Source organism: Leucoraja erinacea, chromosome 24 (assembly GCF_028641065.1).
Source record: "Leucoraja erinacea ecotype New England chromosome 24, Leri_hhj_1, whole genome shotgun sequence".
Classification (NCBI taxonomy): Eukaryota; Metazoa; Chordata; class Chondrichthyes; order Rajiformes; family Rajidae; genus Leucoraja; species Leucoraja erinaceus.
The window spans coordinates 9025774-9053164 of record NC_073400.1 but is presented as its reverse complement, the minus strand read 5'-3'; the positions used below and the strand labels follow the sequence as shown (position 1 = coordinate 9053164).

The 27391-nt window shown below is 42.5% G+C and overlaps 1 protein-coding gene across 3 annotated transcripts in view; it reads right to left on the bottom strand.

The window, feature by feature from the left end:
• Window positions 1-27391, bottom strand: part of scube3 (signal peptide, CUB domain, EGF-like 3) — a 272047-nt gene that overhangs the window by 32476 nt on the left and 212180 nt on the right. For all 3 annotated transcript variants that reach the window (XM_055654491.1, XM_055654492.1, XM_055654493.1), the window contains 2 exons: window positions 16646-16762; window positions 833-958 (listed from right to left, as the gene is read on the bottom strand). In XM_055654491.1, the coding sequence (XP_055510466.1) occupies window positions 833-958; window positions 16646-16762 (243 nt within the window). The remainder of the gene's footprint in view (window positions 1-832; window positions 959-16645; window positions 16763-27391) is intronic.

Here is a 27391-nt window from a genome sequence, read left to right as displayed (position 1 = left end):
AATTTGTTCCTTTATTTATTGCAAAGAAATTTCAGAATACTATGACCCATTTTATGGAAAGGTCACCTCATAACAAATAATGAAAAACTATCGACTAATGGATACCTATTACACAGGGCAAATACGAATAATTTTGAAATTGTAGTGAGTTTTTTAAATCCCGGCCATTTTTAAAGTTGCTGTGTAGACGGTATAACTTTGTCTAAGATCTTGGTCCTATTGGAGCATGCTGACCGGTTGCATCGTGGCTTGGTTCGGCAACCTGAGCATCCAGGAGCGGAAAAGGCTGCAAAAAGTTGTAAACACTGCCCAGTCCATCATCGGCTCTGACCTCCCCACCATCGAGGGGATCTATCACAGTCGCTGCCTCAAAAAGGCTGGCAACATCATCAAGGACCCACACCATCCTGGCCACACACTCATCTCTCCGCTGCCATCAGGTAGAAGGTACAGGAGCCTGAAATCTGCAAGATCCAGGTTCAGGAACAGCTTTTTCCCCACAGCCATCAAACTATTAAACACAACTTCAAACAAAATCTGAACTTTAATAGCCTTTTGCACTTTATCTGTTATTTATGTGTGTGTGTATGTATATATATATATATATATATTCCATGGTATATGGACACACTGATCTATTCTGTATTTATGCCTACAATATTCTGTTGTGCTGCAGCAAGCAAGAATTTCATTGTCCTATCTGGGACACATGACACTTGCCTCCAATGTGGATCCAATAACATTTCTGTGATGTGCCTTGATGTGATGCTACAGCATTGCTATTTGCAATCGTGTCAATAGAGGACGCCAGAGATCAGAATTTATCACATACCCACACAGTCTTTCTTGTTCCAGTGCAGTCTGTAGCCAGCATTGGGACAGGAGCATTGATAGCCTCCTGGTGTATTAAGACAGCCGTGCTTGCAGCCACCATGGTTCATGCTGCATTCGTTGATATCTTAAAGAAAGACAGAAAAAAACAGTAATGATCTGACTAGTAAAGTGTGGGAAAGAACTGCAAATGCTGGTTTAAACCGAAGATGGACACAAAAAGCTGGAGTAACTCAGTGGGTTAGACAGCATCTTCAATGTAGTGGAGAAAATTGAGGGATGGTGCATGTGTACATTTGGAAAAGGGATTGTTCCACGTAACCAACAAAAAGGCAGGCATAACTGGGGGCCATGTAAGTGCCCATGGCCACACGTTTAACTTGAGCAAAGTGAGAGCTGTCATTTAACGATCCTCCTGTCCTTATCTCACACTTTTCGTCTTTTCATCTCTGGTCTTTGTCCAACCAATTTTGCAGCAACCGGGGCCCCCCCCCCCCCCCCCCCCCCCCCCCCCCCCCCCCCCCCCCCCCCCCTTATTCACCTATCACTTGCCAGACTTTGTCCCAGGCCCCAGCTCTCTTGCAGCTCTTATCCCCCCCCCCCCCACCCCCCACCACATTCAGTCTGAAGAAACGCCCCATATCCATTTACTTCATAGATGCTGCCTGACCCCCTGAGTTCTTCCATCACTTTGCGGTTCTACATTGTCAGTTCCCTTCAGAACTGATGGCCACAAACTAGCCCCCACGTAGTTCAAAGGGGAGAGATTTGCAGTGGCACGCTATACCGCTGATCGAAAGACAAGACAAATAAATTGACAAGTCTTCGCAGGTGCTGGTTTTCATGCATTACAGGCATGAGTGGCACGGTGGCGCAGCGGTACCTTACAGCGCCAGAGTCCCGGGTTCGATCTTGACTATGGGTGCTTGTCTGTATGGAGTTTGTACGTTCTCCCCATGACCTGCATGGGTTTTCTCTGCGATCTCTCACACGCCAAAGATGTGCAGGTTTGTAGGTTAATTAGCTTGGTATAATTGTAAATTGTCCCTCGTGTGTGTAGGATAGTGTTAGTGGATGGTGAGGAAGGGCCTGTTTCTGCGCTGTATCTCTAAACTAAACTAAAATCTAACAGGATCCTCCAGTAATTTTGATATGAATATCGTTTTAAAGCTATTTTTTCACTAAGATAAGCAAAAGCTATTTGCTGTTAATTTCACTAGCTGACTCCAGCTCCAACACGCAACTCTATAAATGCCCTATTGTGGTATCCAAGCAACAACCCAATAACGGAGGATTAGAAGAGTGACAACAGCATCAATTTAAGTGTCAGTTCTACAGAGACTAGTTTCTGTTACATGTATTATATTAATGGCAATTTTCTGACATTTGCTTGACTTTGTGCTGTTCTTTAAGCGTGCATCCATAGCAACGGCTTCGCAAATGCTTCTACCGCAACACTGAGGTGAATGGACACGAAATATATTTTCATCTCCATTTACCTCAGCTCCAGCATTCGCCAAGTTTTGTTCAATAATTGCTTTCATGAAAAGCCTTGGGGTGTTTCACATCTGAAAGTGCTACTTAATCTATATGTTGTTGTCATCACACACCTCGTGAAGTGCCTGAGATGGACTCGGAGCTGCTGGCCTGCTACTTGAAATTGATTAAGTAGAAGCTTTGAGGACTTTTACTCTTTTTTGGTTTGTTTGTGGTGCAGTTAATTTTGATTTGAACCCCCTCTTGCCTGACTGCCTGATGACAATGTTATCTTGTAACGGATAATTTGGTGGTGCATCCAAACTCAACCAACCACCTATATTCGCATCCCAGGTTTAGTGCGTAACATGGGAACGAGAATGTATCAAAATTACAAAAACAAAAGTAGATTTTGTGTGAATGATACATCATCCATCTTTCTAATGTGGTGCTAAACTAAGCTCATATCTGCCTCTCAGGTGTATGCGTCTATTTTGAAGGGGAATTCTTTTTTCTTTTTTTTTCTTTTTATGCGTGAAATGTTTAAGTTTTTATGTGCGATGCTCCGGTATTCCCTGGGAAACGTCTTCTCATTTTGCACTGTACAACTATTGCTTTGCAAGATGACAATAAAGGATGATAATGATAATGATAACGATAATTAACTCCCAAGTTCAACATAATATGTCTCCTCCAACTGATAGTAAAACAAATGAAGACACAAAGTGCTGGATTAACTCAGCGGGTCAGACAACATCTCTGGAGAACATGGACACATTATGTTTGACAATGCAATGGAGACTTACTCTAAAACTGCGATAAACACACATCAACTACTTTTAAAATCACCTAATTCGATTGTTTAATACAGACCTGCCAGATTGGGGGCTTTAATATTAACATATTAGAGTTGAAGAAACTACTGCTTTTTATTTTGTTGATAAAACATTTTTGATACCTGATCCAACAAATAACAACCTGAAGGTAGACAAAAGTGGTGGAGAAACTCAGCGGGTGCAGCAGCATCTATGGAGCGAAGGAAATAGGCAACGTTTCGGCCCGAAACGTTGCCTATTTCCTTCGCTCCATAGATGCTGCTGCACCCGCTGAGTTTCTCCACAACTTTTGTCTACCTTCGATTTTCCAGCTTCTGCTGTTCCTTCTTAAATAACAACCTGAGTCTGAAGAAGGGGCCCGATCTAAAACGTTGCCTATCTATCTCCCCCAGAGATGCTCCTCTACCTGCTGAATTACTCCAGCACTTTGTGTGTTACGTAATAACAGCCTCATTTAGGACATGTCAACCAGTCACGGTATAATTTATAATGCTGGGTGAAGTAGAGAGAGATCATTGGACTCTTCAAAGGTCACACCTGTTTGACGTACGTTAAACACATTCAATCAAAGCTTCATGAGCACTTCCAACATGACTATACATCCCATGCTTGCTACAATGTAAACAGATGCACACATTTTGTTCACAAGTAAATGACATACCAGCACATTAATTTTAACCCAACGTCTATCCGGTTTAAACACAAGATACTCAGACCCAGTTGGCAGTAATGTTAATGATGTGTGTAGACATGTGACCCTTGTTATTTAATTTTGGTTGACTTAAATCTTTGATGGATTCTCCAGATCAAAGGGGAAATTGTAATAAGCTGTGATAGATTCCTCAACAAGATCAGAGTCTTCAATCGTTCCTCACTGTGGTTACTGTTGCAAGTGTCCCAAGGAATGTGTCTGCTTAAACCACAATGGGAGTGAGATCTTGCATCAGTTCATAACAAGCATTCTATTAGAAGTGGATTAATAATCAAGCATCAGTTGACATGGCAACAGTAGTCAGTATCAAAACTGTTCCATCTGAAAATGATGAGATTTCCCCATCATGTCCATATAGGGAAATAGTACAGAGTAGGTTATTTAGAACTTCCAGCCAGGTTCAGTGGTACACTGTGACCTATAATGCCCCTGTCCCACTTAGGAAACCTGAACGGAAACCTTTGGAGGTTCCCGAAGGTTTTTGTCAGTCTCCCTACCTGCTTCCACTACCTGAAACCTCCGGCAACCACCTGCAACCGCCGGGATCCACACGGAAACATTGGGTGGGGCACAAAGTCTCCAGAGGTTTCCGTACAGGTTTCCTTAGTGGGACAGGGGCATAAATCCATGGAAACACTCCTAATTTTCTACAGCAGTTTTGATTAACAAATATGCATCAACTAAGGTTGAATGTTCAGGAAGGGGTTTACACCGAAGACAGACACTAAATACTGCAGTAACTCAGCGGGACAAGCAGCACCTCTAGATAGAAGGAATGGGTGATGTTAATCAACAATTAATGTTGATGTTTACCTCGCCTCAATTGCCATTAGTGGAATAATTTTGTATTTCTTCTGTCGCCCTGCATGGTTGCACTTCAGTGGCACCCATCTGAATTAATTCCATCTTTCAGCACTTTGCACCTCAGTAGCTTTCTGCTGCTAGGGAATCAAGTGCTCATTTATACACTTATTAAATGTTGTCTGTGACTCTCTTTTGGGCAGTGCTTTCTTGGTACCCACAGATTAAAGAGAAAGGTGGTGCGTTACAAAATTCAGTTAATTGGAATTATTTAACCAAGGATTATTACTTAATTATATAATCAAGGAACGATTTAAGGGATTAGGGATAAACCTAATCTGGCTAAATACCGCCCAGTCAGTCTCCATTCAATCATTCACAAAGTAATGGTGAGCATTGTGGACAGTGCAGTCAAGCAGCACTTACTTACAATGTTGGGACTAAAAAACGGAATTCCAGAGGTCAGGTAGGAATGGCTGGCCTTGGCACCAAGAAGGCATTTGATCAAATGTGGCAGCAAGGAATCCTGGTAAAGCTGGAGTCATCGGGAATTAAATGGAAAAATACTCTGATGGTTGGCATCACATCTCACACAAAGGAGAATGGTTGTGGTCAAAGCAAGCCAATCATTCCAGGCCCAGAACACCGCTACATAACTTCATGTCCAGATTTGCAAGGGAAACTATGAACTAGCATAAATGTTGGCCTTACAGTGACTGAAAAATGGATAAATGATACAAAACGTTGAAACCTAAAGATGGTAAGCTGCCTAAAAGAAATAAGGATATACAGTAGCTAACAAAAGGAAATAGACTCCTATGCAACTGATTCTCAAGTACATCGTTCAAATTTCATGCCTGGTTTGCTGGAACTCAAGTTTATTCACCAGTTGTAACATGGACTTTGCAAAGGAATTCCATGTGGAAAATTAGCTTTTGATTCTATGCTGGTGTACGAAGGAAGGATTCTGCCATGTTAGCTCTCACAGGATGACTTGCACTTCCAATCTGAGAATTCAGAGCGTGAATTCTAATCACACTCTATCATTGTGATTAAATTGTGATATTGTATAATCTCTTATTTTTTGTTTAGAGTTTAGAAACACAGCATGGCCCACTGAGTCAGCGCCGACCAACAATCCCCGCACACTAATACTATCTTACACACACTAGGGACAATTTATATTTATAGAAAGTCAATTAACCTACAAATCTGTTCTTTGGTCTTCACACGCCTTTGGAGTGTGGGAGGTAATCGGAGAAAAACCACGCAGTTATGGGGAGAACATACAAACTCAGTACAGACAGCACCCGTAGTCAGGATCGAACCTGGGTCTCTGGCGCTGAAAGGATTGTAAGGCAGCAACTCTACTGCTGCGCCACCCTATATATCTTATATATATATATATATTCATACCTACATTATAGATTATCGTTTTAACCTAAATAAACCAGGTTAGTGATTTGATCACTACGTTGGCTGGGTGGTGAGCACACAAGTACAAGGCGATAGATCGAGCAGCACAGAAGGAATGCTTTACAGTTGTTGCTGGCTTATCAGATTGTTTTGCCCACATAAACAAACAAGAAGAGTGGAATCAGAAAGATCAAAGCTCGAGATCGGTTAGATAATTCAGTCACCCATGACTGTATGTGTAGCAAATTGCACACGTCTTCAAGTGAGATCTGCATTCTGCTCAGGCTGCCCTGCGTCTATATGAGAATGAGAACACATTCTCACGAATACAAAAATACAACACGTTTTAAAGCATTTGATTATTGTTGCTGCATTGATTCTATTGTTATGCGATTAACAAGGCTGTTCAATGCAAACAATATATACCATTTAATAGTACCATCAGGTACAAGGTAGAAAACGTTTCTCTATCCAACTGATTATTCCTGCCATAACAAACACGTTTTGAATAATATATAAAAGTTATAAACAACTGTTGGAGGGAAGCTTACTTTAAATAAACTTCTCTTTCTGGCTGATTAAAAAGATGGCTTCATCTTTGTGATTAGCTACTCGCCTGAGTGTTAGCATGACCTTGTGTTTATATGAGTGTTTAGGGTGAACCCTACAACTTGTGCACATGCATGTGCACCTAGCTCATGACTTTTATCATTCCAGGAATTTTAAATGAGTCTGCTCAACTCCAAGTGCAGCTTGTTCTTGAAATACACGAGCATCAGGCAAGTAGTGAAGAACTATTTAGTTTTAGTTTTGTATGTTGTCATGTGTATCAAAGTACAGTTCAAGCTTTTGTTGCATGCTATCTAGTCAGCAGAAAGACAATTAATGATTACAATCGATCCATTTACAGTGTATAGATAGATACATGATAAGGGAATAATGTTTAGTGCAAGGTAAAGCCAGCAAAGTCCTTTACCTTGCACTAAACATTACTCCGTTATCATGTACTGTATCTATATTACTAAAAGTAAGATCTTGACCGCTTTTGACTTCCTGTGATGTGATTTCCAAGAGAATGCCGCCACTTATGGCCGTCATATTTGGCCACCTCGCTCAGAGCCCCCTCCGCCGGACTGGACTGGACGATTTTTCCCATCGATTAAAAATCAGAGAGGTATTAATGTTTTAATAAATTTTGCCTTTCTCTCTGCTGCCCCCGCTGGCGGCAGGGGGAGGAACTATAAAACCCGGAAGTGTCGTGGCTCACTCAGTCTCTGCCAGATGGAGGAAGTGAGAGGATCACTGCTCTGTCTATGGTGAGTGTGTTTGTTGGATGTTATTCAAAGCACGTTTTTGCTTCAGCACCAGCAGCCTCTACAGGAGGCTTTAAACATTTGTTTTATACACTGTATATTCAACACGATCTGAAGTTACTTAGCATTTTAGTATTGGGTGAGTGTGTGTGTGAATGTGTGTGTGTGTGTGTGTGTGCGCGTGTGTGTGTGTGTGTGAATTAGTCTGTGTGTGTGTGTGTGTTTTTGTGTTTGTGTGTGTGTGTGTGTGTGTATGTGAATGAGTCTGTGTGTGTGTATGTGAATGAGTCTGTGTGTGTGTGTGTGTGAATGAGTCTGAATGAGCCTGTGTTTATGTGTGTGGATGCCTACAGGCCATACTGACATAAGCCCTATACAACACTTTGCTGCTTATAGCGGCATTGGAGAAGTGGAAAAAAAGCTCTTCTGCATCGTGGGGAAGCTGCAAGTTTGATCAATGCCCCCTTTGCATTCTCATCTGCAAGGGGCTTTTGGCTGCATGATGCAGCTTTAGCAACTGCTGGCTTTGATAGAGGGTAATTTTCCCATGTTGACGTGTACCCGTGTCGACATCTTCCTTCCGTTAGCAGTTTTTGCATGAGGAGACTACCTCCCACTTGATTTGTTCTTCAAAAGCAAAGGTTCCTTTGTTCCTCATTTAGGACTGCCATTCCTCTCCCATTACTGCGCCACCCACTTACTGCTTACTGACACTTCCCATCTGTTGGAAGAGTGTTGGTTTTATTGTGGTCTAATGCTTCAGTGTTGCTTTCCTGAGATCACTGATTTCAAAGGGGGTGTTACAAACATGGGAAATGAGACTCCTACTGTCCATTGTTTCAGAAACGGAATATCATTAAATGAAGGAGCCTGCTCTAATTAAATCACGTAATTACTTCTTATTCAAGCACTGTTTCAAATGGCTTTATGGATATTAATAATGACTTTTTAATGCTGTAAAAATGACAAATGACAGTCTGTAAAAACCTGACTCCAGGCTATAGATTACAGAACTAGAAGAGACTATGAAGTTACACAAAAATGCTGGAGAAACTCCGCGGGTGCAGCAGCATCTATCTTCGCTCCATAGATGCTGCTGCACCCGCTGAGTTTCTCCAGCATTTTTGTGTACCTTCGATCTTCCAGCATCTGCAGTTCCTTCTTGAACACAGAGTCTATGAAGTGTTTGTTTTCTCTGTTCAAGGACAATACAGCTGGCCCCACACTTCCATCCTAGTCTACTGGATAACACGCAACAAAAGCTTTTCGCTGCACCTCGGCACACGTGACAATAAATTAAACTGAACTGAACTGAAAATCATTCTTTTTCATTCATCAATTATAAAGTACTGACCCATTTCCCCTTTGACTGCCATGCTTGAATCCCCACAGATAGTGCCCCCCAGATTCTAACAACATAAAAATGTATCTCCTTACCATTGATGGCTTTTCATTCTACGTTCTCTGGTTCTTGATCCTTCTATCAAGAGAACAGTTCTTTCTAAATAATCTGTCCAGTGCCTGAATGATTTAAAATAAATCTCTCAGATCTCCTATCAACATCCTGTGTTCCAAGGAAAATATCTCCAGTTTCCAATTCTACCTAGGCCGGATCTATTCTCAACTCATTGAAACTGGCTCTTCGTCAATTTGTTTATGTTTTCCTTATGCTATTCTAAGTATTCTGCTATTATGATGACTATTCCCTAAATATTTCCCCACCAATATCTGCTCTACATGGCTTACCTCCTTGTCCAGAATCAAGTCTTGCAAGGCTTCCTTCCTCGTACATAGACAGTACAGCACACGAACAGGCCCTTTAGCCTACAATATCTGTGCTGAACAATGCACCAAGTTAAACTAATCCCCTCTGCCTGCACCTGTTCCAAATACTTGTCAAGGAGTTCCTCCTGAACACACCTCCATACTTCATCTCTCATATTATTACTATCCTGGTCTTTTTTGAATAGTTCCATCATTGATACAATAATATTTTAAAAAATGCATGTGAAGGTAATTTTCACATAATAAGTAATCTGGATTATGTCACACACAAGTTGTATATATAGTGGGGGCATCATGTCTGATAGAGACATATTTTAGAAGAGAACAAATAACCTGTTTAAAATGTTTCCAATGTACTGGGACAGTCACTGTCTTTCATCAATTATAAAGTAATTTTAAACTATAATTATACAAACCGCCAGTTGTATATTTTTGCAGCAACTCATTGTAATCATTATAACTGTTTGGCCAAAGCTGTAATTATATTGAATTCTTTCTAGTGTCAGGCCAATGGAATTGCGATCTGATTCTTGAACCTTCTGTGATCTGTTAGCTGTTCAGATACTTGCAAAGCTGCCTTTACCATTTTCAGTTTGAAGTGGTGGCAACGGTACCTGTAGTACCAATTCTGAATCTCAAACAACACCCTCTATCCCAGGTGTAAGGAAATGTTTAGACAATAATAGTAACTATCTGCAGATAGTCTACAGATAACAATAAGGTACTACAGGTGCACAACCTTTTATCCGACGATCCAAATAACGAAAACCTCCGAATAGCGGACATTTTTTCGGTCCTTGAAGAAAGGTCCTTGAAAACGTTCACCGAGGGCGGCCCGCAGAGGTGACAGCGTAACCTCCGGTCGGTCCTCGAAGAAAGGGGAACTAAATCCCTATTCATAAAAGAGAAGGTGAGGGTATATTCCGCGGGAGGGTTAATAATTGACAATATGCTGCTGCCTGCCCGCTGAGTTAAAAAGTTCCCACGGTAAACTCACGATACACAGTGTATCGTGAGTCTTGCGTGGGAACTTTTTAACTCAGCGGGCAGGGAGCAGCAGATTGTCTCTCCCTTCAGTTTCACCCCACCTATACCCCTCTGCTTCCCAGCCATGTGTGTGACCCCTTCCCTCCCCTCTCCAGCTCCCCGCCCATTGCACCGGCGCGGGGGCTTTGCACTGTCTTCACGTCGGTGATGCCAGCAGGTCAGTGCCAGTCACCGGAGACGCCAGGACCAACGGGACACCGACCCCCAGGCCCACTGCAAGCACGGAGATCCCAGAGACCCACAGCCAGCAGCAGCCCAGCCCCGTTCCAACTCCAGAGGAAAACTGCAAACTGGCCGGAGACATCAGGGCCACCAGAAGCCGCTCCCCGATGGGCCGCTACGGCGACAAGTGGCAGTTCGCCCACAGCCCTAGCTGTGCCCCCTCATCGGGACACCGACTCCCAGGCCCACTGCAAGCACGGAGATCCCAGATCAGCAACTCCAGCCCAGCCCCGCTCCAACTCCAGAGGAACGGGCAGAAGCTGATGGTGTGCAAGGTGCGTCTTGTTCTTGGGGTGGCGCAGCTCGGGCTGTGGGAGAACTGCCACTTGTCGCCGTAGCGGCCCATCGGGGAGCGGATTCCTCTTGAGTTGGAGGGGGAGGGGGGTATTGTGCTGTTTGATCGCCCCCTGCTATCCCAGGGACAGGGAGACAGGACGTTCACCGAGGACGGCCCGCAGAGGTCACAGCGGAACCTCCGGTCGGTCCTCGAAGAAAGGGGAACTAAATCCCCATTCATAAAAGAGAAGGTGAGGGTACATTGCGCGGGAGAGTAGGAATCCCAAGACAAAGTTGAGTGAGCGTTCACCGAGGGCGGCCCGCAGAGGTGACAGCGGAACCTCTGGTCGGTCCTCGACGAAAGGGGAACTAAATCCCCTTCATAAAAGAGAAGTGGAGGGTATATTGCCCGGGAGGGTATATCACCTATCTGGAAGAAACCGGACATTTTTTCCAGGATGTCGTCTGCACACCAAAGCTCAAGTTTGGCGCCAAACGCACGTCGCCTCTGCTGTACACGGATATAAGAGTGTGAAAATATCGCCTTAGCCCCCGCTAGGGTGACATGAGTGCGGGAGGTGATTCAATGCTGCGGTCACATTTACAAATTCAGGAATTCATTCAACACACTGCATTTCATACAGACATTTATTCTGCAAGAAAAAACTACATTGAAGACTCAAACTCGCGACCGAGGAACTGCCGGGATCAAGGCGCAAACTCGCGACCTTGCGGATATGAGCCGAGCACTCTACCACTGAGCCAGCCATTAAAATCTACGCTAAAAAATTTCCATTTACGAAGGCCGACAAATTCCGAATTACGAAAAGTGTCTGGTCCCAAGGCTGTCGGATAAAAGGTTGTGCACCTGTAACTTAAAACAGATTTTTCAGCAATATAGAACTAGTTAAGACAGGATCTTAAATATGCTAGAGTGAAAAGCTTCAAATAGAAACTCAGTTTGGCGCGTATTCTGGTTATAAACTTAACTACCAAAAGAGTGAGCTATTACCGATTAACTCATTGGCTAAGCAGCTCCCACGCTCTTTGACCTCATTCAAATGGGCAGAGGACGGGTTTCGCTACCTCGGCGTCTTTATCACAACACCCTTATCTGATATGTTCCACACAAACTTTCTGCCTCTGGTTGAGAAAGCTGAAAGAGATTTTGACCGCTGGTCAGTTTTACCGCTATCCCTCGTGGGCCGAATAAATCTGGTCAAGATGGTCGTCCTACCCAAATTCCTGTATCTTTTCCAGCACGTCCCTATACTTATCACTAAATCTTTTATTGATAAATTAGAAAGGACAATATCTAAATTTTTATGGGGTAGCAAACCGGCTAGAATCCGAAAGGCGATACTGCAGTCTCCTAAGAGTGATGGCGGTTTGGCACTTCCTGACTTTAGGCGATACTATTGGGCAGCTAACTTGCAAAAACTCCTGTATTGGATGAATGATGATTGCGACCACCTACCGACCTGGGTACACATGGAAAAGGCGAGTTCACATCTCCCGTTGCGGTCTGTCCTATGCTCCCAACTCCCCCTTCCTATAACATCTGCGGGTGCAGACCCAATTGCGTTCCTCTCGCTCAAGATATGGAGTCAACTCAGGAAAAACTTCGGTTTACAAGGCCCTTCCATCTTGACCCCACTGCTTAAAAACCACATCTTTAAACTTTCAAGTACAGACCACGCATTCAAAACCTGGCATAGCAATGGTATCAGTAGTATCAAAAACCTATACAAGGATGGCATCTTTTCGTCTTTTGCGGAGCTCTCATCCAACTATAGCCTCCCAAACTCCAACCTTTTTTGTTTTTTCCAGATTAGGGATTTTGTGAAGAAGATATTCCCCCATTTCCGAAATCGCCCCCCTGAAACCCTGACCGATACCAGCTTAGCTCTAGATCCCAACCGGAAGAAATGCATCCCTGTTTTGTATAACTTGTTAGGGTCGGTTATATTGAAACCTCATACCTCATTAAAAGCTGCGTGGGAGGGTGAGCTGAATACGAAACTAACAGACCAGCAATGGGACTCTGTCTTGGATTTGATCCATTCTTCCTCCATATGTGCCCGTCATGGCCTAATCCAATGCAAAGTCCTTCACAAAGTCCACTACACAAATGCAAGATTATCTAGAATTTACCCCGCTGTTAGGGACACCTGCAACAGATGTAATCAATCTCCTGCCAACCATAGCCATATGTTTTGGTCTTGCCCTAAGCTAGCAGCCTTTTGGAGGAGTGCTTTCGACTTGATAAGCAGAGCCTACGGCCAGACTATTCCTCCAAACCCACTGTCAGCCATTTTCGGTACCCCTCCCAACACCAACCTCTCTGTTGCGGTGAAACGGGTTCTAGCTTTTACAACCTTGTTAGCCCGGAGACTGATCTTGCTTAACTGGAGGCTCACCTGTCCCCCGACACACGCCCGCTGGATTAAGGAGGTGCTTTACAATTTAAAGCTTGAAAAACTTAGGTTCTCTCTCAAAGGCTCTACCAAGACATTCCTAGATACATGGAACCCTTTCTTGGAACTTGTTAACTCTCTCAACTTGGGACTCGGAAGAGGACTGAGTGCTCTCCACCATTGTTCTGCTCTACTGCAGCTGCTCTCCCCCTTAACCCCCCCCCCCCCCCCCCCCCACACTTATTTATTTATTTAATTACTTACTTATTTACTGTTATTAGTGACCCCCCCCCCTTTTTTTTAGTACTTTTTGTTTCGTTTATCTTACCATATTTGTGTGGATGTGTACGTATGTGAGTGTTGTTTGTCCCCGTTTGGTTCCGACCTGATTCGGGTGGGTTGAAGTTGGGTAAGGGTAAGGGCTTTGTGGGTCGCTTACATACTGTTGCACAATTATGCCTTGACTGTCACTGTCTGTTATCAATGTATGTATGCAAATTGCTGTGAAATTCAAATAAAAAGATTTAAATCAAATAGAAACTCAGTCAGCATTCTTAAAGCACACCCCATTAGTGAATGTTACTTCAGTATGTTAATAAACTGTGGGAAATTGGATTAAAAGTGTACTTAAATTTCATTGTGCCCAGTTTATTAATCCTACTTAATAGTTTTCACTGGTCTCTTAAAGTACTGGACAATGTCATTATTTTAATTGTTATAGGGGAAGTCAGTCAATTATTAACATTCAATTCTGAAAATTGTAAGATACATTTTTGGACCTGTCATAATTATTTTTCTTTTTTCTGTTGTATGATCAAAGCTGGCATTATATCAGATGATAGCTGTGATTCACTTTGCAGCATATTATTAAAGGTAAAGAATTGGATATTAACCAATATCTGGTTTGCATGACTTGAGAGACGGGTTCATTCTTACCGAATATCTTTTAACTATTAAACTCTGATCTTGGATGTGTATTCTCCCCTCCTCTCCCGCCTCCTCTCTCCCCCTCTATCTCCCTCTCCACTCCCCCCTCACCCTCCTCTCCCCCCCCCTCACCCCCTCTCCCCCTCACCCTCTCTCCCCCTTCTTCTCTCCCCCTTCTCTCTCCCCTTCTTCTCTCCCCCCCCCCTCCCCCCTCCCTCCCCACCCCCTCTCCCCTCTCTCCACACTCCCCCCCTCTACCCCCATTCCCCCTCCCTCCCCAGCTCTGTCCCCCTCTCCCCCTCCCTGTTGTTCACTGAAATAAAGTATGTTTTATTTACATAGCTGTGTGAATCCACCTTATAATAATTAATAGCACTGTTGAGTTCTATTGAGGCCTCTTTATCTGGTGTCTTAAAGCATTTGACTTCTCTAGACCAATCCTTACTGAGACGTGATGATTAGTGACTACAGTACGCAATTGGAAATTGTCTTGGAGACCAAACAATGGACGATTTATTGTTGGTTATTGAGATGGAGACTTGGGTCAGAGAATCGCACAGTGTGGAAACTGGTCTTTCAGCAATCAGTCTGAAAAAGGGGCCAGACCCAAAACAAACATCACCGATCCAGGTTCTCCAGAGACTCTACCACTTACTTACCTGCAAACTTAGAAACATAGAAATTAGGTGCAGGAGTAGGCCATTCGGCCCTTCGAGTTCCACCGCCATTCAATATGATCATGGCTGATCATCCAACTCAGTATCCCGTACCTGCCTTCTTTCCATACCCCCTGATCCCCTTAGCCACATGGGCCACATCTAACTCCCTCTTAAATATAGCCAATGAACTGGCCTCAACTACCCTCTGTGGCAGAGAGTTCCAGAGATTCACCACTCTCTCTGTGAAAAAAGTTCTTCTCATCTCGGTTTTAAAGGATTTCCCCCTTATCCTTAAGCTGTGACCCCTTGTCCTGGACTTCCCCAACATCGGGAGCAGCAATCTTCCTGCATCTAGCCTGTCCAACCCCTTAATAATTTTGTAGGTTTCTATAAGATCCCCTCTCAATCTCCTAAATTCTAGAGAGTATAAATCAAGTCTATCCAGTCTTTCTTCATAAGACAGTCCTGACATCCCAGGAATCAGTCTGGTGAACCTTCTCTGCACTCCCTCTATGGCAATAATGTCCTTCCTAGGATTTGGAGACCCAAACTGTACGCAATACTCCAGGTGTGGTCTCACCAAGACCCTGTACAACTGCAGTAGACAATTTGTGAAAACTTGTGAAATTTGAAGTAATCAATGGATTTACCAGCCTGAAAATCCTGGGGACATGGAAGAAAATCAGAGCATTTGGTGGAAACCCATATGATCACAGGGTGAGCGTATAAACAGGCAGCTTTGGGGGTCATTATTGGACCATGTTGTTAGAGCCATGAAGCAGCTACTAAATGTGTAACAGTGTCTCCCTTGAATGATGAACAATATTTAAAAATCTATGATGCATTTGAGCATTAAAAATCAGAATGACTTTTAAGAGAGAGTTTTAAGAAGCAGTAAATGATTAAAGGATGTGAAGGAACCGAGGAAAGAATATGAATTAGCTGATAGATCTTTTATCCATCCCTAAATGAGAATACTGAGACCAACTGTGACAGCTAAAGCAGCTCCCAAGCAAGCAAGGATGAGCTAAGCATCCTTCTATGCCATATCAAATGATCTCCTATCAACCAGCATATTTTTGTCTTTTGTACCAGAGACGTTTTGTGAATTTCAGATGGAGTCAGGAGGAATTGAAGGGAATTAAAACAAGAGCACAGCAACACAGAGGGCATAAGGTCCATCAATACATAGGAAGATCTATTGACGCCATTCAAACTTTCCCATTTCTCTATAGCTAAATCATTTCCCTTGCTTCATCTTTTCCTCCCCTGAAAGATGTAATGGTTGCTGGTTCCTATAATTCCGGCTGATCAATCTCAACAAAGCACACATGTCCGAATAATGGCACTGAATATTGTTCAGAGGATGAGATGGAAATAATTATTTTTGATTTTAGACGGACATTTGCCCATGGTAGAGAATGATGAGGAAATCAAGTAAATCTCTTCCAACTTTCTTTCTCCCCCAATTTGGTGGGCGAGGATTGTGAGCTGTTGCACCAGCAGGGTGAGGGGTAAGAGTGTAAAAGTGTAAAACGTGGGTAAGGCTTCTTCAGATGCCACTGCACTTTCCTGCTTACTTGAGTATCAGGAATTTGCAATCTAGTTGATGCTGGCATTATGTCAGCTATGTGCCTCCACCACAACTCACTTCTCAGAATACAGTTTGTTGTTTACCGTCCCATATCAATGTCATCAACACAGACAACCTCTGGGTTACAGATCTGATAGGATATGGAATAATAATAAGGGTGCATATTATCTAACAAAATCCATTTAACAATACCACAAATTACAAACCTCAGGTCATGGAATGTCCTGATATAAACAGGTCACAAGAGATGACTCAGATTTAATAATATATCATTTATTCAACTACTCATTGCCAGTTCCACTTTCTTAGTGCGAATGAAAAACATTTACCTACCTCCACAGTGTGTCAGTCCATATAATGTGTAACCCTTGTGGCAAAAGCATTCAAAGCTTCCTGGGGAGTTCACACAGATGTGATCACAAGTTCTGTCAAAGGAGCACTCATCAATATCTGGAAAGGAAAAGGGAAATGAATCAAATTGCTACATATTATAAAGCTTGGCCTCAACCGAGTTAACCTTTAATGGTGCCGAAGTAGAGATAGTTGAGAGCTTCACGTTGCTCAGTGTTAATATCGCCAACAACTTGTCCTGAACAAGCATTGCAGTTAGGGCAGTACACCAATGCCTCTACTTCCTCAGCAGACGAAGGATGTTTGATGTATCTCCAACAACTCTAACCAACTTCTACAGATGCTCCATAGAATGCATCTTATTGTGATGCATCATGTCTTGGTTCAGCAACACCTTTGCCCAAGATTGTAAGAAATTGTAGAGAGTTGTGGATATAGCCCAGTCTACCACACAGACCCGTCTCCCCCCCCAATCGATACTTCACATTGTCTCAGGAAAACAGCCAACATAAACAAGACCCTGGCCATTCCCGCTTCTCCCCTCTCCCTTCGGGCAGAAGATACAAAAACTTGACAGCAGAAACCAGACTCAATGGTTCAGCTTCTCCATTGTTATCAGATTACTGACAGTCTTCTCATAAACTAAGGGTCCTCTCTCAACCTACCACATTACACCCTTGCAGATTTTTAAACTCCACGTTATCTATAGCTGTAACACTATATCGCTGTAAGACTTTATTCTGCACTCTGGGATATTTCCCTTTGCAACACCTACTGTACTTGTGAAATGGCTTGGCTGCACTCATGCATACCATGAGTTCATTGGATTGCGTGCAAACAACGTTTTTCACTGTCTCAGTACAATAATAAATCAATACCAATCCGAGGATGAATCCAAATCATTCACATAGAGAAGATGGGAGGGAGGCCAGTGTCCACATGTCATTGTCTCTGGTAACCTGTGTACACCGGAATGGGAAAATACACAGACAAGACCAGGTGCATGAATTACACATAATCACATGCCCATCACCACGTGTCACAGATAGGAGTCACCACTGCTGTAAAATTCTAAACCTACCTTGGGGCAAAATATAAAGCTGGGGACAGAATGCTAGATTGATTATTACCTGACACTTATTTAAATCTCCAAGCTTTATTCTGAATCGTGCTATTCATCGAGCTGCTGATAAGGTATAGAGCTACACTTGTTTGTTCATGTGCCAATGGTATTTTAATTAAGGCTTGGACACTGACTCAGTAACATTTAACACTGCGTGCCATTCATTTTCATTGCAACTGCATGAAGAGGGAAGGCTGGAACCAAAGAGCAGCCTCCACAACATTATCCTGGCTTTCAGAAAGCAAGAATAACACGAATGTTGTTGCAAAACGCAGTCAAGTCACTCAGGTATTTTACCTTACACAATAAAGCCTGTCAAAATAGCTTACCATTGGAGCAATATACCTCATGGAAATAGGAAGCATCAAACTGAATTTCATGCAGTTACTTTCTGATTGATCAGGTGACCAGCAAATCCTATTGCATAAAGGCATCTTTGAATTAGTCATTATTCTGCTATTTGCTGTTTAGTTTCAGAAGTTTGTGAAAAGTGCTACATATATTAGTTAATCCACTGGAATGCAGGACCAATGAAAGGACATCAGGAATTTGGAATTAAGGCACAGTATTTTTGCACAGAAAGGTGCAATGCTACATCATGGTGCAATGCTACATCATGGTGCAATGCTACATCATGGTGACATCTTGTGATTTGTTATTTTCTGGACGATTGTTTATAATTCAGACAAAGTGAAAAATAAAGCTTTAGGAGACATTGATATTTCCATAGTTTGCTGCATTTTTTTTCAAGCAGGAGCTGCTTAACGTGCAAAATACAACGTGCTGGAAGAACTCAACGGGTCAGGCAGCATCGGTGAGGAGAATGGATAGGTGATGCTTCGGATATGTGGTAAAATCATTAGGAACCACATATTACTTGCATAGAATCTATTGGAGTCTTAGTTTTGTGAAGCTTTGATAACTGGTCTAGATAACTATTCAGATTACCAACAGCTACAATGCTCACAATCAATAGATACAACATAAATTTGTGCTCCTTAGGACAAGGTAGCCTGGAGTGTTAGAATGGCTCACTGAAAGACTAACTACTGAGTGGCTGTAAATTAAAACTCTGCTCTGAGGACATGAACACACAATTTAAACTCATTACAATGCTGATGGGCTGTAGCCCTGCCAGAGGCATTGTCTTTCAAACGGGATGTTAATCTGAGGTCTCGTCTGGTTTCTCTCATGAATAAAATACATTCTACGGCACAATTTTGAAAACCAGCGGGGGACTTCTCCTGTGCTTTGCACATCATCATAAAACAGATGCTCATTATAAATCCCATTGCTGTTTATGGGACCTTGTTGTGCATAAACTGGCTGTTACAATTCTCTACAGTACAAGGGCGACTGGAATTAAAAGGTCATTGGCATTAAAGCTCTTTGTGTCATTCAGATAAGCAGTATATTCATTCTTTCTTTTACATTGTTAATTTACTGAAAACAATGTCAGGACTTGAAATGTGCTGCTAAACCTCTGTTAACTAATTAGCTTTTCCTTTCAAACACCATTTTTTATTTTCCTATAAAGCAACCTAGCTTCAGATCCAAGTTGGGCTGCTGTGTCAATAGAGCATTTAAAAGCTCCTGGATTTTGTTTGTCAGTTACAATAACTGGGCTGAGTTCCTCAAATTAGACAGTAAAGGATTCTTCTAAATAGACACAAAGTGCTAGAGTAATACAGCGAGTCAGGCAGCACGTCTGAAGAAGGATCTCAACCTGAAACATCATCCATTCCTTCTATCCATAGATGCTGCCTGTCCCTGTGGAGTTACTCCAGCATTTTGTGTCTATCTTCTGTGTAAACCAGCATCTGCAGTTCCTTCCTACACAAAGAGATGACTTTTCGGGTTGGGACCCTGCTTCAAATTGGCAATGAGATGTGAATGTGCTTCTTCTACACTGACCCAAGCTTGCGGGGCCTGTGGACTTTAACATCTTGGAGCGCCCAATCTCTGGTGAGCGACCGGTATCGGGAATTCCAAGATGCAGGAGTTTCGACCGGCCCGATGCGGGAGCTTGATCGCCCCAATGAGGGAGCTCGATCACCGGCTGCGGATGGTTCGACTCCCCCGACCGCAGGAGGAAAGAAGCTAAGACTTTATTGCCTTCCTTCACAGTGAGGAACGTGGAAATGGCCCAAATTTGCTTATGCCCCTGATTCGAAGACATCTTTATTTTCACTGCTTGTGGTTTCGTTAGTAATAAATTCTTATTCTATTAATTGGTGGGGGTGCATTGCTGATGGAACAACACACATAGCCAAATCATGTGTTTATATACGTCAGTGGCAAGAGGTGCAATTTAATCAGTGGTCACAGCATGTAGATCTGTCTGAGGTTACAGGTGGGCTGAGTGAGTGTAACGGGAGCATTCCTTCCTCTGCTGACAGTTGGCAGGAGACATTTTACCACAACTGATCCTGCCTGTCTGTGGTTGTACTATTTAGAACTTTTCCTTTCCACACATGCAACTAATAAGGATTCCATTATGGAGTTGCTGGAGAGAGCTGCCAATTTCTTCTTTCCCTCTTGTGATAATACTAATGGCAATGTGAACAAATGTCTACAATAACTTCATCTTGGTTTACTGTCACTGAACGTGTCTGTATGTGTGTGAGACTGTGTGTGAGAGTGGCACTGTGCGAGTGTGTCACTGTGTGAGTGTGGCACTGTGTGAGTGTGATTGTGGATGAGTGTGACTGGATGTTTGAGTGTGAGTGAGGGTGAGAGTGTGTGAGTGAGACTGTGTGTGTGTGTGCAAGTGAGACTCTGTGTGTGTGTGTGTGTGTGTGTGTGTGTGTGTGAGTAAATCTGCTGTCACCAATCTTAATAAGAACGCTATTCAAGATTCAATATTTTTTTTTCCTTGAACACCAAATGTGAACCAGAACATTTAAATTACAGGCACATTGGATGCAACACCACCAACAATCACAATGGATTATATATTATTCTAAGCAAACCAGAGCATGATGGTGTAATAAAACAAACTATGTGGTGCAACTATAGTCATGCAAAGTCTGTAGTGCTTTGGTGCCGAGGTTGGGATGTTTTCAGGGTTGTGTAGGGTGGGTCAGGAACATGAAGGTTGATGGGAAGAAGCTGTTATTGAACGTGAAGGTTATGGCTCTCAGACTCCTGCACCTTCTTCCCGATGGTAGCAGTGAGAAGTGATTGTGGCCAGGGTAATGTGTGTGGGTCTTTGATGCTATTTACTATCTTCTTGAGGCAGAGCTTCCTGCAGATCCTTTCAATGGCGTGGATATCAGTTTGTGTGATGGACTGGGCGATGTTCACCACTTTCTGCAGCCTCCGTCATTCTTGAGCGTTCAAAGAATGTCGGTGGTGATGAAGTGCTTTGAGAGGTTGATCATGGCGCAAATCAACTCCTACCTCGACAAAAACCTGGACCCTCTGCAGTTCGCCTACCGCCACAACAGATCAATGGTGGATGCGATCTCGCTGGCTCTCCACTCTGCTCTTGGCCACTTGGACAACAAAAACTCATATGTCAGGCTGTTATTCATTGACTACAGCTCGGCATTTAATACAATCATCCCCTCCAAGCTGGTTACCAAACTCGCAGAACTGGGTCTCTGCGCATCCCTCTGCAATTGGATCCTCGACTTCCTCAATCACAGACCACAGTCTGTTCGTGTTGGTGGAAATGTGTCAGCCTCGATAACAATCAGCACGGGAGCACCTCAAGGCTGCGTGCTCAGCCCCCTACTGTACTCACTCTATACTCATGACTGCGTATCCGGTCATAGTGCGAACTCCATCATCAAGTTCGCTGACGACACCACTGTTGTGGGACGTATCACTGATGGGGATGAGTCAGAGTATAGAAGAGAGATCGACCGACTGACCAAATGGTGCCAGCGCAATAACCTGGCCCTCAACACCATACAAAACCAAGGAATTGATTGTGGACTTTGGAAGGGGTAGGAAGGGGACCCACGGTGGTGCAAAGGGTCAAGAGCTTCAAATTCCTAGGCGTGCACATCTCTGAAGATCTCTCCTGGTCTGAGAACACTGATGCAATTATAAAGAAAGCACATCAGCGCCTCTACTTCCTGAGAAGATTACGGAGAGTCGGTATGTCAAGGAGGACTCTCTCTAACTTCTACAGGTGCTCAATAGAGAGCATGCTGACTGGTTGCATCGTGGCTTGGTTCGGCAATTTGAGCGCCCAGGAGCGGAAAAGACCACAAGAAGTAGTGAACACTGCCCAGTCCATCATCGGCTCTGACCTCCTTACCATCGAGGGGATCTATCACAGTCGGTGATTCAAAAAGGCTGGCAGCATCATCAAGGACCCACACCATCCTGGCCACACACTCATCTCCCCGCTACCTTCCGGTGGAAGGTACAGGAGCCTGAAGACTGCAACGTCCAGGTTCAGGAATAGCTACTTCCCCACAGCCACCAGGCTATTAAACTCAACTCAAACAAAACTCTGAACATTAATGCTGCACCCGCTGAGTTTCTCCAGCTTTTCTGTGTAACCAAACTCTGAACATTAATAGCCCATTATCTGTTTATTTGCACTTTATCTGTTTATTTAATCATGTGTGTATATATTTATATAATGGTATATGGACACACTGATTTGTTCTGTATTCATGCCTACTATATTATGTTGTGCTGAAGCAAAGCAAGAATTTCATTGTCCTATCTGGGACACATGACAATAAACTCTCTTGAATCTTGAAGATTATGGATCGTCCTCCTGTACTCTGACTCAACATTACCTGTTATTCGGCTTATGATAGTATAATTGGCTAAATTAAAGATGGTATTTGGAGCTGTGTCTGGCTACATAATCATGGATATAGAAAGAGTAGAGCAGGGGACTGAGCATTTGACCCTGAGATGTCCCTGTGCTGATGATCAGTGAGGAGGAAGAGTTGTTGCCAATATGTGCTGATTGAGGTCTGCTGATAGGGAAGTCGAGGATCCAGTTAGGAGGGGGTGAGACCCAGTTTCCTGTGTTTGACAACGAGTTTGGAAGGGATGAAAATATTGAACTCTGAGCTGTAGTTGATGAACAACAGTCTGAAATACATTTAGCCAATTTAAGCCTGGATTTGGGCATGACCTGGCCTTTCTTGTTTTAATCGAATACAGTATGTGTTACATACCTAGCATGTGCTCATGTTACAAATGGGCACTGGCTTTCATTTAATCCATATGTTTTCCTACATAAAATAATGTTGTGTTGTATTATATTGTGGAACATAATGACTGTCAATGTTAATAAGAACCTCTGAAGAATCAGATGGAATTGATCTTAATGAAATGTTGCTGCTGACATTTTCAACATGTTTTACATGGAATTCATTATTCTTTTCCAAAGGTTTTTTTTCTTCATTCAAAACTTTGATGTAATTATAATAAATCTTTAACTTCCTTGTTGGCAGAGTGGAACTTTCCATGAAAAGTGGGCTAACCACAAACATGCTCTGCTGTTGCAAAACCAACAGATCCGTCCACACGGCAGTTAACCATATGCTAAAGGAAGACATGAGACATTTGCTCCTGGCACTCACAATCCCAACACAGAGGAAGCAGAGCTCTGGCCAAGGTTTGAACGGTGCTCCCTGTGTAAAGAAACATCTCAAGTCCAAAGCAATGATGCTGGTGGGCAATAAACAGCAAAAGCTGGGATTGGCGAGAATGAATTTAACAACAAGAAGGCAAATATCGGGGGCTAAAGAGATAGGTTTTGGGGAAGAAGACTGAAAAGTAGCAAAACAAGGTTTATTGAATATAAAAATCCACACACTGACATCTGCTCCGTTTTAAACCATGATTGTAATCATGTATTGTCTTTTTGATTGGGTAGCGCACAAACAAAACCTTTTCACTGTAGCTCAGTGCACATGATAATAATAAACTAAACTACAACTAAATTAAACTAAATTAATTCATTTAGAATATTTTTTTTCGTGGAACAACAGGCTGGAATGAAATACTACACAGCACAGGGCAGGTCCTTACAATAAACAATGGATTAAAGAGAGGATTTAAAACTGAAATGCAATCTTTCAGCATCCCTCAGGTTAAAACGACAATAAGGTTTCCTAGCTTCTGTGTTTGGATTATGAAGTGGAATTTGATGGAAACAGTCATGAAGGACATAACTCTTGCAATCAACTTCACAGAAGACTAATGAGATTCCTGGGAATGGAAGAGAAGAGAGGGAGGGAACAGGAGGAGGCCATTCACAGTAACAAAGATTTCAATTTCAATTAAGAGTATAAGATATCAGTGCAGGAGTTGGCCAACTGGCCATATGAGTCTGCTTCCCCATTCATGGTCAAGGCTGATCATCTACCCCACTTCTGCTTCCTTGCACTATTTCCAGATTGCTTGATTTCTTTAATATCCAGACACCAATTGATCTGCTTCTTGAAATATATTCAACGATGTATCTGCCACAATTTTCCAGAAAACAGAACTTCAAAGATGTTCTGCCCTTACATGAAAAGATTTCTCTCCATCTCTGATGCAACCTGCCTAGTCCTTACCCTGAGACTGCTATGCCTGATTCTGGACTCGGCATTGAGAAGAAACACCCTCCCTGCAACTGGCCTATTAAATCCACTAGGAAGTTTGTAATTTTTAACAAGATCTCCTTGCATTCTTCTAAACTCAAGAACACACAGGCCTAATCTACTTAATCTTTCCCCAATTAGTAAACCCATCCAGGGAATCTTGACTACACACCCTCTGTGACAAACACTTCCTTTCGTTGGGATGGAAACCGAGGCAGTGCACATTCCTCCGGATGTGGTCCCACCAAGACCCAACACAATTGCATTTAAACTTTCTTACTTCAAATATACCATTTGCCTTCCTATTCATTTGTTTCACCTCCACGTTGACTTTCTATCTTGTTTGTTTTCAACTATGCCTAGGTCCCTTTGAGCAACAACACCAACCAATAGTTTATCATTTAAAAACAAATAATTTTCTGTTTTATGCTTCAGATTTGGTGACCTCACATTTTTCTACCTAATATTCCATCAGCCAAATTCTTCCCCACTCATTCTGCTTGCCTTCATCCCATCAAAGCCTCTTTACATCCTCCAAGCTCACAATCACTTCTAATTTTGTATCATCAGCAAACTTGGAAACATGACACGTCTTTATTGGGGAAGTGTGTTAACATGGACTAAAGAACGGTTAACACGTAGATGAGAAAGATTCAGAATAAATGAGTCTTTTTCAGGCTGGAAAGATATCATTAGTGAAGTGTCCAAAGGATTAATTCTTGGCCTTCAACTACTTACTGTCGATGTTAATGATTTGGAGGATGGGGCAGTGTAAGATATATATGTTTGCTGACAACATGAAAATAGGTGGGAGGGAATGCTGAAATTAAGTTTGGAAGTTACAAGAAAATATGAATAGATTGAAACAATTTGGCAAACTGAGCTTAATAGTCGGAAGCAGGGAACCAGGCCAATCGGCCCATCATTTTACACCGATCAGTGAACATTACTTTAAGAAGTTAGAAAAATAAGAGGCCATGCACCTAGGCCGGAATAATTGAAAGGATAAATATCTAAACAGAGAGAAACTGCAAATACAGAGAGATCAAGGTATTTAAATGTATGAAACAAAGGGTTGGCATGCAGGGCCAGCAAATAATTAAGCATTTTGGTCTTTGTAACTAGTGGATTGGTGTTTGATAACAATGAGGTATTGTTATAATTGTACATGGTGCTGGTGAGGCCACAATTACAGTAATGTGTATCATTTGGTTTCTTTATTTGCAAAAGGCTATCCTAGCATCAGAGGCAGTTGAGAAGAGATTCGTGATGCCTATGCCTGGGCAACAGGGTTGTTCCATCACAAACGGCTACAAAAGGTAGATTAGTTTTCATTAGAATCTAGACGACAGAGTTTATTTTACTGAAACATGAAAGATGCTAAGGCGCACGAGAAGGGAAATATTGAGTGAAAGGGACTTGATTAAATAGACATAGTTACAGATAAGGAGATAGTCATTTCAAATGGAGGTGTACTGGAATTTCTTCCCTCAGGGAGTGTTGAAGCTTGGAATTCTCTGCCCATTGATGACAGTGGCTAGATCGCTCGATCTATTTAAAACGCAGGAAGATTAATTTTTGAAAGGTGGGGGAATTGAGGCTGAGCATTTGAGGCCCGAGGCTGTTCAGTCCTGATCATATTGAGAGGCCAGGTGGTGACCCCTTGCTCCTTGTGTTCTTTGGTCCCCCTTGGCCAAATCATTGATATACACTGTGATTAGCAGAGGTGCAGGTATGAACCCCTTCGGTAAACCACTAATCACAGCCTGACAACCTTTCATCTTTTCTCAATGATTAGTTTCTATCAAATAAGTAATTTATTTTGCAATATCTGATCCCTTTTTTATTTATTGGAAAGATATTATCTAAGTGCACAGAAATCTGGGAGACGCGCAAGGTTATTGTTCACATTTCGGCTTCATACTCTCCTGCTAAAATAGCCACAAACTCTCAGTGGGTTTTGCAATCGTGTGCTCTACATGTTGTGCCAGTGTCTTGTCTTGCTTTCTTTCAGGAGACAATACAATGCAGAAAGGACTGCTCCAGTGGTCTTGAAGTGAATGGCAATATTTAATTATCATGTCTTAAGGTTTCATATAGACATGTGTAATAAAGTTAAAAGAAAAACACTCTCAAATCTTACAGCTCATTGGGAAATACATATCAGGAAAAATATGAAAAGCAGAAGATGAAACAAGCATATTTTAAAAAAAAGAGAAAAAATGTTGAAATTAAAAGTTGAGCTTATATCTCAGCAGGAGCAACAACTGGTCTTCAATACACTCCGGGTAAGGGAAGGTGCAAAACAAAACCAGCCAATTCTCCAAGTATCCAGTGACTATCACTGGAAAGCACATGTGAATGGCTGGCAGGGAATGGGATTATGTTCCTTGTGTCACATTTATGTTCTCCACCTTAATTGTAGCACATGACTGATACAAAGCCAGGAAATTGAAAAAGAAATGATTTTAGAAAATTTGAAGAACAGTTAGAACATATTGCCTTAAATTTGTTCCAGGTCACCATGTAAACTGAGCCGTAGACTTAATGTTTGGTGTTTTTATGAGATAAGGAAACTGTATCTTAGTTGTATCAGTAGACAAAGTAGAGTCAGACAACTGAGAAATACATACTGGTTTGATTACAATTTGAGATAATGCATGTTTCCCTGTGAAGCCCATAAATCTCCCACAATGAGTATTTGCAGCATGCACACAATTAATTAAATCGAGGCAAGGAGTGTGTGGAATGAGCCCATGTGCTGCTTGGCTGCTCTGCCTGATGACAGGTATTAAATGTGATACAACAGACCATTTATGTAGCTCCTTTTAAATGTGAACCAGTCAAGCACTCACTTTCCTTTGTAGATTTTAAACTATATCCGTCTTGCACTAAAATAGCCGCAAAAACATTTTGTAGCAATTTTCTCCCAAAGATGGAAAATGTATCCCCTGGATGCAGTGCAGAAACAATGGGTGGTGCAACCAAAGCACATGACTATGTTGTTGGGCCAGTAAACAACCAAAGACCCCCTCT